Source organism: Ochotona curzoniae, unplaced genomic scaffold (genome assembly GCF_017591425.1).
Source record: "Ochotona curzoniae isolate NIBS_2020 unplaced genomic scaffold, NIBS_Ocur_1.0 scaffold_4701, whole genome shotgun sequence".
Lineage (NCBI taxonomy): Eukaryota > Metazoa > Chordata > Mammalia > Lagomorpha > Ochotonidae > Ochotona > Ochotona curzoniae.
Window position 1 is genome coordinate 80570735 of NW_024467122.1, and position 15112 is coordinate 80585846.

The 15112-nt window shown below is 51.8% G+C and overlaps 1 protein-coding gene across 3 annotated transcripts in view; it reads right to left on the reverse strand.

The window, feature by feature from the left end:
* Positions 1–948: 948 nt before the first annotated feature.
* Positions 949–15112, reverse strand: part of PEAK1 (pseudopodium enriched atypical kinase 1) — a 294399-nt gene continuing 280235 nt past the window's right edge. For all 3 annotated transcript variants that reach the window (XM_040969691.1, XM_040969690.1, XM_040969692.1), the window contains one exon: positions 949–2230. In XM_040969691.1, coding sequence (XP_040825625.1) covers positions 1070–2230 — 1161 coding nt within the window. In that variant the 3' untranslated portion in view covers positions 949–1069. The remainder of the gene's footprint in view (positions 2231–15112) is intronic.

Here is a 15112-nt window from a genome sequence, read left to right on the forward strand (position 1 = left end):
CTCCCCATCACCCCTGCCACGCCCTCCAGGGTGACCTCAGCCCTCAGCTGACAGCCTCTTCACTGGGGGCTATCTATGATGGCGTCAGGTAGACCAGTTAACACTGGATGCAGCCTGCAGGAAGTTGGCTAATTCTTGCTTGGGGCTTGGGGAGACCCTGATCTGGCTTCCTGGCAGCTCTGGCTCATAGCTCTGATTGCCATCAGGGATGCAGAGTAAGCTCTGAGCCTTGACTGGGCTTTCCCCAGAGAACAGCACACCTCCCTCCTCGTGTCCCGTGGCCGTTCCTAAGCCCCTAGTTGACTTCCCACCTTGGCAGAGGCACCTGCTCAGGCGTGAAAACCGACAAGCACTTGGAAACTCCACTGTCCCACGAAGGGGGAGGAGGCCTGGCAGCGACAATGCAGGGGACATTTCCGGGGCCGTCCTCCAGTGGGACGCACACTCGTTGCAGGAGGTGGAGACAGCCTGTGACCCAAGGGGTGGGATCTCCCTGTTCCTCTCTGCCACCTGCTGGACAGACGAGACACAAGGAGCCCAAACTGGGCAGATGCCAAGAAGGGCCATTCTGCCTGGTCTGAGGCTCTGTCCTGAGAGCGGATGGCACCAGGGTGGGCGCAGCTTCAGTCTGTCCCTCACTTAGAACCCTTGGTGCTAAGCGCTCTCACACACCTTGGAGAACTGGACACGGCTCACTGAGTTGGCGCCAGAGGGACGGTCGGTCCCTTCTAGGCACGAGCCTGTCACCTCTCGCTTTCCAAGAGCCAGGGAGATGGTGCCTCACGGGCGGGTGTGTGCACAAGTGTGTGTGTGTGTGGGGGTTGGGACACACTCGGCTTCTCCCCCAAGCTGTGGGGAATCTTCCTGAAGGCGCTAGTTTGTTCTCTGGACAGGGATGGAAGGGGTGGCTGCTATAGCTGGCTGCTTTTTCTTTCTTTCTTCTTTTTTTTTTTTCCTTTAATTCTGCGTGAGTAACTAGGAGGGCAGGGAAGGGGGCGAGTGTGCAAGTAACATGGTGAATGTGAAAAATGTAGAAAAAAAAAAAGCAGCCCTGGGCCCTGCTCCACCCCTAACGGTGCTGCAGGATTTTCACAATACAACCCAGGGAGTCCGTGGTAGCAAAAGCCAGGTACTGAGCGCACAGCCAGTCTTCGAGGCTCACCCCGCCCTCCCTGTCCAGGGACTTCTCGGCAAATTTGATCATTAGCAACGTCCGCTTGATGTCCAGCCAGTTCTGGAGCAGGGCGTTCCTCTGTGCCGGGCTCGGGGAGGCAGCCAGGGTCTGGAAGAGGTCTTCCCGGGGGCCCCAGAGCAGGCACTGCAGGATGCCTCTGGCGTCGGAGATGAGGATGCGCTCCGAGGGGTTGGGGTTCAGGAGGCAGCCGGCCAGCTGCTGCAGGCCGCGGGAGTAGTGGGAGCGCGGCGGGATGCGCGGCAGGTCGGCCCGCGTGTATTCTTTCTCCTTCAGCTCCGGGTGCTCGTCGAAGGGGTTGGGCAGGTGCAGCATCTCGTAGATGAGGATGCCCGTCTGGAACTCGTCACACTTCTTGTACTGGGTGGCTGTGATGATCTCGGGGGCCAGGCGGGACTGATCCCGCAGGATCTCGGGGTCTACCAGGTGACTCTTCTGCTTGGCCTGAGAGAAGTTGCTCACGATTAGCCGCGTGGGACAGGGTGAGGCGGGGCCGGGCTCGGCCGAGGCCCCGGGCTGGTCATGGACGAGCAGCAGGTTCTCCAGGCGGAGGTCACAGTGAGTCACGTGGTAGGGTTTGAGGTGCTCGAGGCCTGAGCACAGCTGTAGGAGCAGCAGGCACACCTGCCTTTCGTACACATCCGGGCTCTTCCCGTGCTGGGCCAGGGAGTCCCGCACAAAATCGGCCACAGTGAGGCGGGGGACCTCCCGGGTAATGACCACCACGTGGCTTCTCTGCCTCCTGCCCGGGACCCCCTGGCTCTCCTTTGGGGCCGAGTCAGATTCCTGGCTGGGTTCGGGGGCTTGCCCGCGACTCTCTTCTTTCACTTCCGCTCCATCCTCTCCTGCTTCTTCCTCCTCCTCCTCTTCCTCCTCCTTCTCGGGGGCGTTGGGGTCTTCCCAGGGAAGCAGTCGGCTGGGGACCTCGGCCAGGAAGTGTCCGCAGTCCTGCTGGATGTTGAAGTGGACGGCCAGGCTCTGCCGCACGGCCAAGCTGTGATAATACTGCTGTGACTCTTTCGCTTTGCTCTTACAGATCTGAAAGGACAAAGCAGATAATTCCATTTACAAGTCAGGCTTTCATCAGTGCTTGTGAGGAGAGGGCGGCCCGGATCTAGAAGCAGGTGCCGGTATTTTCCGAGCAGGTCTTTGACAGCCTGTGCCTGGTGACGGCGGCCACAGTGGGCCGAAGAAATAGGTTGGGGACCGTGTGTCTCATGTGGGAGGGTTTTCTGCATTTTAGGACATTTCCATAGAGTTTTTGAGTTGAGCGTCCCTAATCCAAATCGCTCAAAACCTAAGACCTGGCCCTGTGCAGTGGTGCAACTGGCTAATTCTTCCCCTTCAAGCACTAGGATCCCACCTGGGCACCACCGGTTCATGTCCTGGCTGCTCCACTTCCCATCCAGCTCCCTGCTTGTGGCCTGGGAAAGCAGCAGAGGACGGCCCAAAGCCTTGGGACCCTGCACCCGTGTGGGAGACCTGGAAAAGGCGCCTGGCTCCTGGCTCAGAGTGGCTCAGCTCTGGCCATTGTGGCCATTTGGGGAGTGAACCAGTGAAGAGAGGATCTTTTTCTCTCTCTTTCTCACTGTAAATCTGCTTTTTAAATAAAATTAAGCCTTTAAAAACAAAAACCCAAGACTGTTGAGGCAGAAGTGAGTTTTGGATTTTGGATCAGGATGCTCAGTCGGTGCCCATTTCCCCTGGCTCTGTGTGTGCATGTGTGTGTGTGGGGGGCTGGGCTGGGCCGTCTGCCCTGGCTGTGTGTGGGTGGGTACCAGGCCAGGCTGTCTGAGCCATCTGTGTGTTCTCTCTCTGGTGCCCTGGCTCGCCCGCCACAGGAAGCTGAGGACCTGAGAACCGACAAAAGGAAAGTATCCTGGGGGTTAGCTGTTTATAAACACAAGCCTGCCTAATGCCAAGGCCTACTCCACTCCTCGCCCTTAGTCTAGGAAGCAGGAGAGCCAGAAAGTGCTGTTTGCCCAGGGACTCAGGCAGGACCTGGCAGTCTGTGCCTCTTAGTGGTGGCCAGGGCGCCTGTCACCCTTTGCCACCAGCCACCCTTTGGGGCAACCTGCTCGTGGGCCAGGGGAGCTGAGGGTGAGCTCCTAGGGACTGTCAGTGCAGTGGTCACATGCAACCTGGCACTCTCTGCTCCCCAGCAGGGTTTGGGGGAACAGGGAGGGGTGAGCAAATATGCCATTTGACCTAGTCAACGTCCCACCACCATCTCAGCAGCAGAATTCTGAGTTCAACAGGCTTCATGAATACCCCAAGCCCCAGCAACAAGGTCTTTCACAAACTGATTTGCCCAGAGACCTGCTTGGCTATGGACAATGGTCAACAGCTGTGCATGCTGTAACACACTGCACTTCCGCTCTCAGCGGCACCAGAGGCGGTGCGGCCGGGCTCACATCTCACGGGTGCTAAGTGTCCCACCAACCAGAAAAAAACGTGTGCCTCTCTAGGAAGAGGAGGAGGAGGAGGCAGGAGGGTGCCCGGTTGCGAGAGGCCCCGTGCTCTGATATCTATTCACAAAGATACTGAATAGAACACTGAGATCAAAGGGCAAGGAAGACTCGGAGGCGGACACATCTCTCTCTCTGGAAGAAGACATGATATCAGCGACTGGTGCCACAGAAACGGGTGTGAGCACCTGCTGACCTGCCCAGCCACCCAGGGTTCACCCAGGGTTCTCTCTCTTCTTTTTAAAAGATGCATGTATTTTCATTGCAAAGTTAGATATGAATAGAGAGGGGGAGAGACAGAGAGGAAGATCTTCTGTCTGATGATTCACTCCCCAAGTGACCGCAATGGCCGGTGCTGCGCCGATCCAGAAATAAGGAGCCTGGAGCCTCTTCTGGGTCTCCCACACGGACACGGGTGCAGGGTCCCAAGGCTTTGGGCCGTCCTCGACTGCTTTCCCAGGCCACAAGCAGGGAGCTGGATGGGAAGCAGGGCTGCCGGGATTAGAATCGACGGCCATATGGGATCCCAGTGCATTGTTCAAGGTGAGGACTTGAGCCGCTAGGCCACGGCGCCGGGCCCCCTAGCATCTCTTTTATAGGAAATGTCTGGGCTGGGACTATGGCGCAGTGGGTGAAGCTGCTGTTTGTGATGCCAGAATCACACGAAAGTGCCGATTTGGATCCTGGCTGCTCCAATTCCCATCCAGCTCCCTGCTGGCGTGCCTAGGAAGGTACCGGACACTCGGGCCCTTGCACTCCTGTGGGAGACCCCAGTGAGCTTCCCTGCTCCTGGATCTGGACCAGCCCAGCTCCAGCTCCAGATGTGGTCATCCAGAGAGTGACCCAGCAGAATGAGGATCCCCCTACCCACCGATACACACATTTTCTGTAACCCCGCTTTTCAAATAAGTTAGCTGTCTTCCTTTTTCTTTCTTTTAAAAAAGCACATTTCCGGTATTGAAACACATGTTCCTAGGCTCAGTTCAAGTTCAAATGTATCTTTCAGAAAACAGTATCTTTGGAAAGCGCAGGAAGGCTCCTGTGGTTTGATCTGTAATTCTGTAAGCCCACTGACCACAATGTGAACTCTTTGTATAAGGTACTGTTATCGGCATTTCCTGCGTATGTGTCACCAGGCATTTACAAATTCTATACCAGTCATCATTTAGCTGCTTAAGGACTGGATCTAGCGCATGATTAATTAATCCCACTGTCAGTTGAAACAATTTGCTCAGGGTCACATTGTCTGCTGGAGTGAAAGCTCAATGGGCTCTGCCTCTTAAGTGTTTGAAAAGTCTATCAAATATCACTGAGCTTAGCTGAATGAGTCCGGGGAGCTTAACCTGAACTGTGCTGCTGCAGGAAGGACACAGAGCAAGGGCCTGGGAGGCCTGTGATCAGCCCTGTCACTCCTGCTTGACCACTGGCATGTCATGTCATGTCTCTTAGGAACACTGCTGACCTCTAGTTCAGGGGGCAGTTGTGGCAGTCAGACCAGAGCCAGTATGTAGGGAACATGTGTAAACTAGAGAGCTGTGGGAGTCAAACACTGATAATGAACAACTTGCAAATGTTCAAAGTGACACAATCTTATAGACTCCTGTATATATATATATGGTGAAAGATCTACGCCCTAGTGGACATCCTGCACGGGGCTGCGCCAGGCCAAAGCCAGGAGCCTGGAGTTCAGTATGGATCTCCCACGTTGGGGGGGAGTGACTCACACATGCTTGGGCCAGTGCCTGCTGCCTCCTAGGGTCTACACTGGCAAGAACTGGAGCTGGGAATTGAACCCAGGCACTAGGAGGTGGGACAGGGGTGTCTGCACTGCTAGGGGGCACACATCCGCTGATCCTGGGAAAGTGGCCTGCTTGGAGCTGCACACACACACACACACACACGTTTTTGTGGGGTCCTGCAGAGCTTTGTGAATAGATAAGAACACACATATTACAACCAGGATTTATGTTTAGCTTCACAGATCAACTTGAGATAAAGGATCCAAGTGATTTACGAAGAAGAGATGATAAATTGTTCTGCCATTTGGGGTGTTCTGAAGGCAAATGCTCTGCCTAGACAGCCGGCCAGAGTGGGTGGCGTCTCTTTATCTCTTCATTTCACAATTTACAGACAGGTGGAAGAAAAATGGGTCACTCTCGCTTTAAGGGCAAGGGGGGGGAGGGAGAAGATGGGGGTGGGATACCAGGGCCTTTAATTGGCTTATAACCATGAAGACAGTTACACCCCAAACGCAGACCTATGGAGATTTCCATAATAGGATTTTCACATGGTGCATATCCATAAATCTTTATTATGCAGCTGCGAGGATGTTAATTTAGGTAGGAGTGTGCTATTATTCTGTGCACCATCGAGTAGCCATTTTTCAAATATTAATAACTTGACTCCTTTAGTTCCTTAAAAAACTGAAAATGACCTGACTTCCGATGATAAATTTCTAGTCCACAAGTTATATCAGAAGCCCAGCCACTCTCTCTAAACAAATGCACAGAGCTCCTCCCGCCGGCGTGTCTCCATCCTCGTGCCACACCCCCGCCCTGCTTTCTTCCTCTGTTCTGTATTTTCTTTCCCAGGCATCAAAGCAACCTCTTCGTGGCCTCTCATTTTTATGAGGAATTTACATTCCTCTCGGGAGCCAGACGAGTCCAGTAAGATTCCATTCCTGAGAAAGAACGATTCTCACGGGACCTCGAGGCTCCTTGGATTTTAAAACGGGAAAATAGAACCGCAACTTGGAATGGTCCCATATCCTCCTGTAAGATTTCTTTTTCTATCTCCGTATCCGCTTGCGAAGCCGACGGCTCGAGCCTGCGGCCGCTAGAGGACACTATGGTCTCGGCGTCCAGGCGCCAGCAGCGGGCGACCACAGGCAGGCAGGGAAGGTAGAGTCTCCTTGAGAAATTGGTGGGCAGGAGGCCCCCTCCCAGGCACACTGCTGGTTCTGTGGAGGTGGCCAGGGCAGGCTCGTGCGGAGGGGGAATGCTTCTCCTAAGAGCACGCACCTCGGGAAGAGACCCTACCTGCCTGCCTCCCGGGGGACAGGGGACATCAGGGCAGGCATCCACCCCCATCACCAGCAGACTGTGGCAAAAACAGCACCCAGGGGGGAACTGTCCCCGAGGACCGACCAGGGAGAGGAGAGTCTGTGCCAAGCTCCCTGCAGCCAGTGTGCCAGATTCCCAAATACGGGCCGTGGGGTCCCACTGGCCACCAGCAAGTCATCTTCTGGGGTATTCTCAAGACCCCGGGTCGGAACACAAGCCCCTCATCTTCAGTGGGGAGGTGGAGCTGGGCAAGGGCGCCTCACACACCACCCTGACAAGTTTAATTCCAAACATTCATCACTGTGCAGGGGCTCGTTGTTCTGTGTTGCTCATGGCAACTGCTCAGCATACCTTGGAGGCAAATTTGCCATCACCAAGCATTTCTGTTGTAATAATAACCTCAACGTAGACGGCTAACTGCTAAATAGCTGGCGCTGGGGGAGCGTTGACTGAGCGCGCATTCAGAGGGGCTGGGAAGGAGATGCGAGCCAACTTTGAGACGGGACCCCAACCGTGTCTTGCCAGAGAACAGGAGGGGGAGGGGAGAGCTGCAGACTTAGCACCTTCACCTGAGCCTCGACTGCTGCTGCCCTCTGCCCAGCGCTGCCCGCTGCCCACTGGGGAGGAGCTACTAGGCAATGGGATCCCACCTGGGGGTGAAAGCCAGCCTCACGCTCATTCTCCCCCTAGTGGATCACCAGCTCTCCTTCATTTGTTTGCTAAATCACTTGCCCAGCCTCCTGGCTGTTCCCTCCTGACTGTTACTACCCATACTGGCCGGGACAACCACAACAGTTTTCCCATGGCTCTCCATGGAGAAGCACCATCCACAATGGCCACCGTGCCATCATTAAAATAATAATAATAAATTGACCTCTTCTGCAGTTTTAAGCTCCCTCTGGGCGCCTCACTATCTTGCTGGCTTGTCTCCCTTTCCTGTCTGATTCCCCACGCACACTCCTGCAGGGCGTCCACTGCCCTGCCCTCTGGGGTCCCTCTGGCTGGGCTTTCTGTTCCGTTCTCAGCTGCCTTGATTTCTTCTTTTTAAACATTTATGTAAGAGGCAATGTTATGGAGACAGACAAAAAGAGACACACATAGAGAGATGTTTTCCATCTGCAAATTCACTTCCGAAATGCCTGCAATGCCCGGGGCTAGGCCAGGCTGAAGCCAGGAGCCTGGAGCTCCATCTGGGTCTCCCAGGTGGGTGGCAGGGACCCAAGCTTCTGGGTCGTCTTTCTCTGCTTTTCCAGGTACATTAGCAGGGAGCTGGATGGGAAGTGAAGCTGTGGGACTGAAACCAGGGCTCATATGGAATACTGGTGGTGCTGGCGGCAGCTTCACTCGCTGTGCTCACATGCTGCCACCCCCTAATTTATTCTTTCAAAGCCCTTCTCAGGCGTTACTGTGTTCGAGAGTGCTGAGTCCCACACACCAGCGGGCAGAGTTCCCGCACTCTGGGTCTGGGCGTGTGCGTTTCTGTGTCTTGGCGGAGCCTAGCCCACAGCATGTGCCCCACATATCTGCACATCACCCAGGGAAGAGGCCAGCTTTGACGCTGCGTGGCCAGGGGGCCAGGAGAGATGAAGAGCTTTGATGAGGCAGATGCGGGCTGGTGGGGACCGAGGAGAGGCAGCGGCAGACACATCTGAATAATCAACACCCAGGGATAACCTGACCGCGCCACCGAGGGAGGTCTGATCAATGGTGGCTGTCTGCCGAGTCGGGGCGCTGATTTGGCACCATGCAGAACGACACAGGAAAATGACCAAGCGCTTTGTCATCCCGTTTCATTTTCTTCTCTTGTTTCTCGCGAAGAAAGCAATAATTACAAAATACAGGACTCTTCAAACAAAGTCCGTATTAGCTTTTTCCCCCCCCATTATGGGTCCGGGGTGCCTTCAGTCCACATCCACTTTGTCAGAAGCGGATCTCGTTTTTCATCTCACGCTATCCTTTTTTTTGTGAGTGTGTGCTTCAGGGAAGATTAAGAGAGATGGATGTGGTAAGGGGATGAAATGAGGAGGGACAGAAATGAGAAACACCGATGCCTACACCCGTGTTCCTTTTTCACAGCACAGGAAGGCGCTGCGAGCGGAGAATGTGCCGTGAGAAGAACCGCATCCTCAGTGACACAGCACAGCTCCCAGGGCACAGGTGGGTCACCGGCGGACTTACATCCACTGTTAGGAATGCAGCTGCCTAGTTCTGCTTGACTTGTCGTTGCAATGGGAAGGCCCGCAGACACTCCCCATGGATGAAGCATTCAATGCAGAAAAGGCTGCCTGAGCCCACAGCACCCTGGACTCCATGCTGTGGGAATTTGCTGGAAGTCCCATCAGGCAGGCCGGGTCATTCACAGCCCGAACTGCTGCAAAAACAAGCCCAAGAAACTCAACTGGGAGGCTAGAAGAGAAACTCAGGTGGGGAACCATATGAGGTTTTGCCATTTTATCTGTGACTGGCACTTGGTCAGTCTTCCCACTTTGGGGTCAGAAAAAGAAAAAAAAAAAACCCTTGGTGTTCCCGAGCTGGTGATACACAGGAGGGTCCCCCGAGAAACTGAGACACAGAGCGGTTCAGGAATCAGCTTGGGGTCTGGGTGAGGGGTTCACTCAGTGCAAATAAATCCCAGCTTGTAGCTCCTATGTCTCTTCCATCTCTTTATTGTAAGCTACAATGACCTGAGCTAAATGGATCCATAGCCAGGAGCCAGGAGCCTTTTCCAGGTCTCCCACGCAGGTGCAGGGTCCCAAAGTTTTGGGCTGTCCTCGACTGCTTTCCCAGGCCACAAGCAGGGAGCTGGATGGGAAGTGGAGCAGCTGAGACATGAACTGGCTCCCATATGGGATCCTGGCACATGAAGGATAGAATTTAGCCAGTAGGCTTTCATGCTAGGCTTTAACCAAATAAATCTTTACAAACAAAAAGGAAAAACATCTTGGCTTCCTTCTCCCATTAGATCACTTGGATCTAGGTTGACCCACGTACCCCCTAACCTCTCCCTTCAAAACCAATCCCCAGTCGAGACTCTTGGGTGATCCTTGCAGACACCGAGCTCTGAAATGAAGAGAACAAATCCAAATGGCTTCAGGTTATGTGCAGTTGGCTGCTGATCAGTCACAATGTTGGCCATTTTTGTGTTGAATTATGAAAGTAGAAGTAGCTTCCCATCTGTTTTTTTCTTTACACCAGGCCAGGAATGAATCTCCTGGGTGTAAGGTCTGAACTAGTTATAAAGTCCTACTGGTCTTAGTCCCCTGCTCAGCCCTTTGCCTTCAGTGTCATGCATTCTTAGCACCCACCCAGATGATGTGAACGGAGACTGTGGCGTCAAAGGCGTAATTAAAGAGGCTGGGCTCCACACTTCATCTCATTACAAGCTTCCCACACGAGTCTGGTGCAGCTGGGAGGAAGGTGGCAACTCCACCGCCCTGACCATCAAGAGCATATCTTCAGGGGGCTCAGGGCACTCCGGCTGGACAACAGAACAAAGACCTGAACAGCTTTCAAAGGGCCATGTGCCAAATAACCCAATGTTGGAGCCACTGGGTGGGGAGGGGAGGGACATGGCCCAACAAGTTTATACTTCTTTATTTCTGTGAGTTTCTTCGCATCTTCTTCACGGTTACATCAACTGAATTTCCTATGTGGTCTCACATGGCAGCGATTGCTGGGACAGCCATGAAAAGAAATGGTCCTGAAGACTGAGCCATCATTTGGCCACCAGTCCAAGCTGCTCCCAGTCTAAAGTCAGCCACCTTTCCACCAGGAGCCAGCAGGCTTAGTCTATCCAAGAGCTGGGAGGTGGCCCACCAGAGTGCCAGTGTCCTCAAGCAGGAGGGACTGTCCCTCCTGGGCCTCCCAACTCCTCCTGCAGATACCGAGGGAGGCTCTTCTGGAGCTGTGGGGATCATGTGTTTGGTTAGTGGCTACTCAGATTCTTTGCAAGGGAGAAACAGCAAGGTCAACTTTCTCTCCAGAAGCAGGGAAGCTAAGTTTATGTAAAATTTGATTGAGAGAGCAGGGCAGTTAAGGGCTGGAGACCCGCCAACATGCAGCCCACAGGGTCAGGCAGCGTGATCTGCTTGGTGCTGGCTCCCCAAATGGTGATGACAGGATGCAAGGAGACAAGGATAGGGCAGGAATAGGAGTCAGGGGTAAACACTGTTTAGGATTACTTTAAAAATACTTGAGTGGTCATGCACCCTGCCTCCTCGCGTTCTCCATTCTGTCCTCTCAATAATTTAGTGTAACTGGCACCCCTGCCGCTATCCCCAAGACAGGCCGAACCCTGCTCCAGCCTCTGCAACCTTGGCCTCTGGCCTGTGGACCTCTGCCCTTGGCTGCTCCTTCTCCCCATGCTCCTGCTGCGGGTCACTGTGGTGCGGGGGTCTTTTATCACTCTGCATATTTTCCCACCACAATCTCAAACATTCCCACAGTTTGAATGAAATGAGAGGGGTTAGCAGACATATTTCTAGGCTTGACCTCTCATTTTATTGTGACTCTTGGGCTCCTCTTGACTTGGCTGTTCCATGGGCAGTCCTCTGAGAGCGCATCTTTCTGGGTTTTCAATGCATAGTTCAAATAACACCATGGCCACGCTCTTGAGGCGGGGGTGGGGTGGTGGATCTGTCTGATAGCACATCAACACGGCCCTCAGCCAGCACCCAGCCGCACAGCAAGTGGGGGCAGGTCCTTCTTCAGCGCTCCTGCCTTCTCTCGCCCTCTGCTCTGTCCTGGGCCTCACTATTGCTCACCTGACCACAGCAACGCCACCATGACTGCCCTCCCTACCAGTCCTTCTGGTCACTTCTAGTTTTCTTCTAAAAATACGAATCTTACGTTCTTCCTCTGTTTAGAAATCCTTAGGGGCTCCCCATAGAACACAGAAGGAAGTCTAACCTCTTAGGCTCGTCCTTCAGTGCCTCTTGATTTGGGCTCTGAAGTCTCCAGTTTCCACTCCTCTCCAAGCGCTGTATCTGCCATGACAAGGAATGTAAAGTGGCACTGGGGCCCTTTCCTATTGGCCCCGAGATAACGAACTGTTCATGGCTCCTCTAGTTTGTTTTTGTATCGCCAATGCTATCTTGGAGCTTCACTATACCCTAAGAGATATTTCCACCTTCATCTTTCCCACTGGGACACAGTTCCTGGAGGACCAGGCCATTGTGTCACTCATAGAGATTTCTGGAAACTCACACAAGTAGCACAATATCTAGGAACAATTTTTTTAAGGTCAAGAAATTCGTATACAGCGCCCACTGTGTATATGACATTGTGTTAGGCAATAAGAATATCGTGATTCATAGGCCATTGTTCCTGGCTTGTAGAAGGTCAGGTGCATCAGCAGGGAGGCTAGTGTGTCCCTGGAATTGTAGTGTGGTGCTACTGTCTCATTTTGCAACCAAAGCTCAGCAGTGCAATGAGAGTGACACAAGGTGTGCAGTGAACAGAGGAGGTCATGAAAGTCCACAGAAGAAACAAAGACAATTCTACCCAGAGAACATTTACAGAGCTTCATTCTTTAAGAACACATAGAGGCAGGCATGGTGTGGTAGCCTAGTGGCTAAACTCTTGGCTTTGCACGAGCTGGGATTCCATATGGGCGACAGTTTGTGTTCTGGCAGCTCCACTTCCCATCCAGCTCCTTGCTTGTGGCCCAGGAAAGCAGTGGGGGACGGCCCAAAGCATTGGGACCCTGCACCCGTGTGGGAGACCTGGAAGAGGCTCCTGGCTTCGGATCAGCATAGCATCGGCTGTTGCGCTCACTTGGGGAGTGAATCATTGGATGGAAGATCTTCCTCTCTGTCTCTCCTCCTCTCTGTATATCTGCCTTTCCAATAAAAAAAAAATCTTAAAAAAAAAAAAAGATTTAGTGCAGAAGATGGGGATTCAGATGCGCAGAGCCAGGGACCCCGTGCCTGCAACATGCTGACTATCAGGTGACCCAAAGTCTCTAATTCTTTAGGTTATTCCCTCAAAAAGGCATCATAACATCATTTTTTAAACAAAATCAAAATCAACAATAGTTACCATAACACAGACATAAAGGTTATTTTCATGCTACATTTTGTAGATCAACTTTTAGAAAGGCATGATCATTTTACAAAAAAAAAATGTTTTTCATGGTTTGATACAGCCTTCATAATTACCCATTTTAATGGCTGCAAATATTCTGTTATGGCTGATGTGCTATGATTTGTTAAATTGTTTCCTTAATATCAGGCACTTAATTTGTTTCCAATTTTTGGCAGTACTTAAATTCTTGAGGCTGTTAGCATTTTGTAGCTTTCATAATTTTAGGAAAAAATATGCTTATATCTTTGAGATTATGAGAAAGAAAAATGTCTACATGTGGAATCTTTCTAAATATGCTCAGGCTAATGCCCAATATTAAAGAATAATAGTGAGTGATCCAGGGGATGGTGAGCAGTAATTTTCCATTAATGTAACAACAATAATGGGTTATTTTACTATATTTTATATGTGCTTTGTAAGAGCAGTTCACTGAATAAACATGGAGATTATAACAATCATATGAAGTAAGCAGAGCAGTCAGTCTCAACTGATGTAAAACCCAAGGGAAGTTACATGACTTAGCTGGAGAATACAGACAGGGGCTGGCACTGTGGCACAGGGGGTAAGCCAGCCACTGTGACGTCAGCATCCCTGAGTGTGGGCTGCTAAGTTTCCCATCCATCTCCCTGCTGCTGAGCCTGGGAAAGCAGAAGCAAAAGGTGCTAGTACCTGGGCCCCTGCCTGTCATGTGGGAGACCCACATGGAGTTCTAGGCTCCTGGTTTCTGCCTAGTACAGTGCCAGCCATCAAACTGGGGAGTGAACCAGCAGATGGACAGTCTCTCTCTCTCTCTCTCTCTCTCTCTCTCTCTCTCTCTCACACACACACACCACACATTGAAGGATTCAGAACTTGAACCAGGCTAGCTGTTTCCAAAGCTCTACATTCTACTGTAATGTCTTTTTTAAGAGCAGCAAAAAGAATCCAGGTGAATAACTTAAGTTAGAGTCAGTATAAGAAAGGAAATCTTCAAATCCAGGAAAACTACATATTTTTTTTCCAAAATGATTTAATTTTTTATTTTGAATCGGGAAGGTGGATTTACAGAGAGAAGGGCAGACACCGACGGGAACAGCTGTATCCACTGATTCACTACTCAAATGGAGCTTCTTCCGGGTCTCCCACACGAGTGCAGGGTCCCAAGGCTTTGGGCCGTCCTCGACTGCTTTCCTGGGCCACAAGCAGGGAGCTGGATGGGAAGTGGAGCAGCTGGAACATGAAATTGTACCCAAATGGGGTGCCAGAGCTTGCAGGTTGTGTATTTAGCCACTGAGCTATCGCACTGTGCCCATAAAGCTGAATGTTATGGCTGTTCTGTTGAGGTCTTAAAGGAGGTGAGGATCATGTTACTGGAAACCGGAAGAAAGCTGATTCTTGTTACAAAGTGGCAAAAACATGGCTGAGCTGTGTTCTAGTGTTTGATGGGAGCTAGGCCTTGTAAGCATGAAATGGAATTAAAAAGAATGATTATATGAAAGGTAGGGCTATGAGAGAGGGAGAAAGAGTGAAGCAGAGAAGGGAGGGGGAGGGAGTGAGAGAGAGAGAGAGAGAGAGAGAGAGAGAGAGAGAGAGAGAGGGGGAAACATGCAAGAAATACAGAGTGCTTTTATTCACAGATTGATGAACACTTAGTCTGTGCCAGGCCACAGCCAGGAGCCTGCATTACAAGGAAGCGGATTCAGAAATACAGCAGCCAGGATGCAAATTGGTACTTTGCTATGGGACGCTGGTGTTGCAAGCGGCAGCTTAACCTGCTGCACGGCAAGGCTGGCCCTCACATCTACTTTTTTGCTGAGAAGACTTCTAGGCAAAGTGTTTAAGGAGCAGCTCGGATCTTCCTGAGGATTGCTTACAGAAAAATGTAAAAGGAGAAAGGCTTGCTTAAGCAAAAGGAACCAGAACTTGAAGAAATGGAATATTTGGGATATGGATTGCAGAATTTTTAAAAAGTGTGCAAGTTTTGTTCTTTAGAGAGCATGACGGGCGTTCCTACACAACTATATGATAAAGACGCTATAACGAGGGTGACTCATGGGTGTATCAGCCATCCTGGCAAAAGCCAGGAATAGAAATGGGATTATGCCAGCAGAGTCACTTCGAGTCTGAACTAAAAGGGGACTGGGAAAGCAGGATGGGATGAAAGAAGGGAGACGACACTTCTGGAACACCACAGGACTAGACCAAAGAACTTTTTGGCTGAGAGCATGCACTCATCTTCCAGAAAAAGCAAGAACAGCCTTGAAGGTGATCCAGACACACTGGCGTATCCTTAGCACAGACCCGACAGGCAAGGCTGCCTCCTTGAC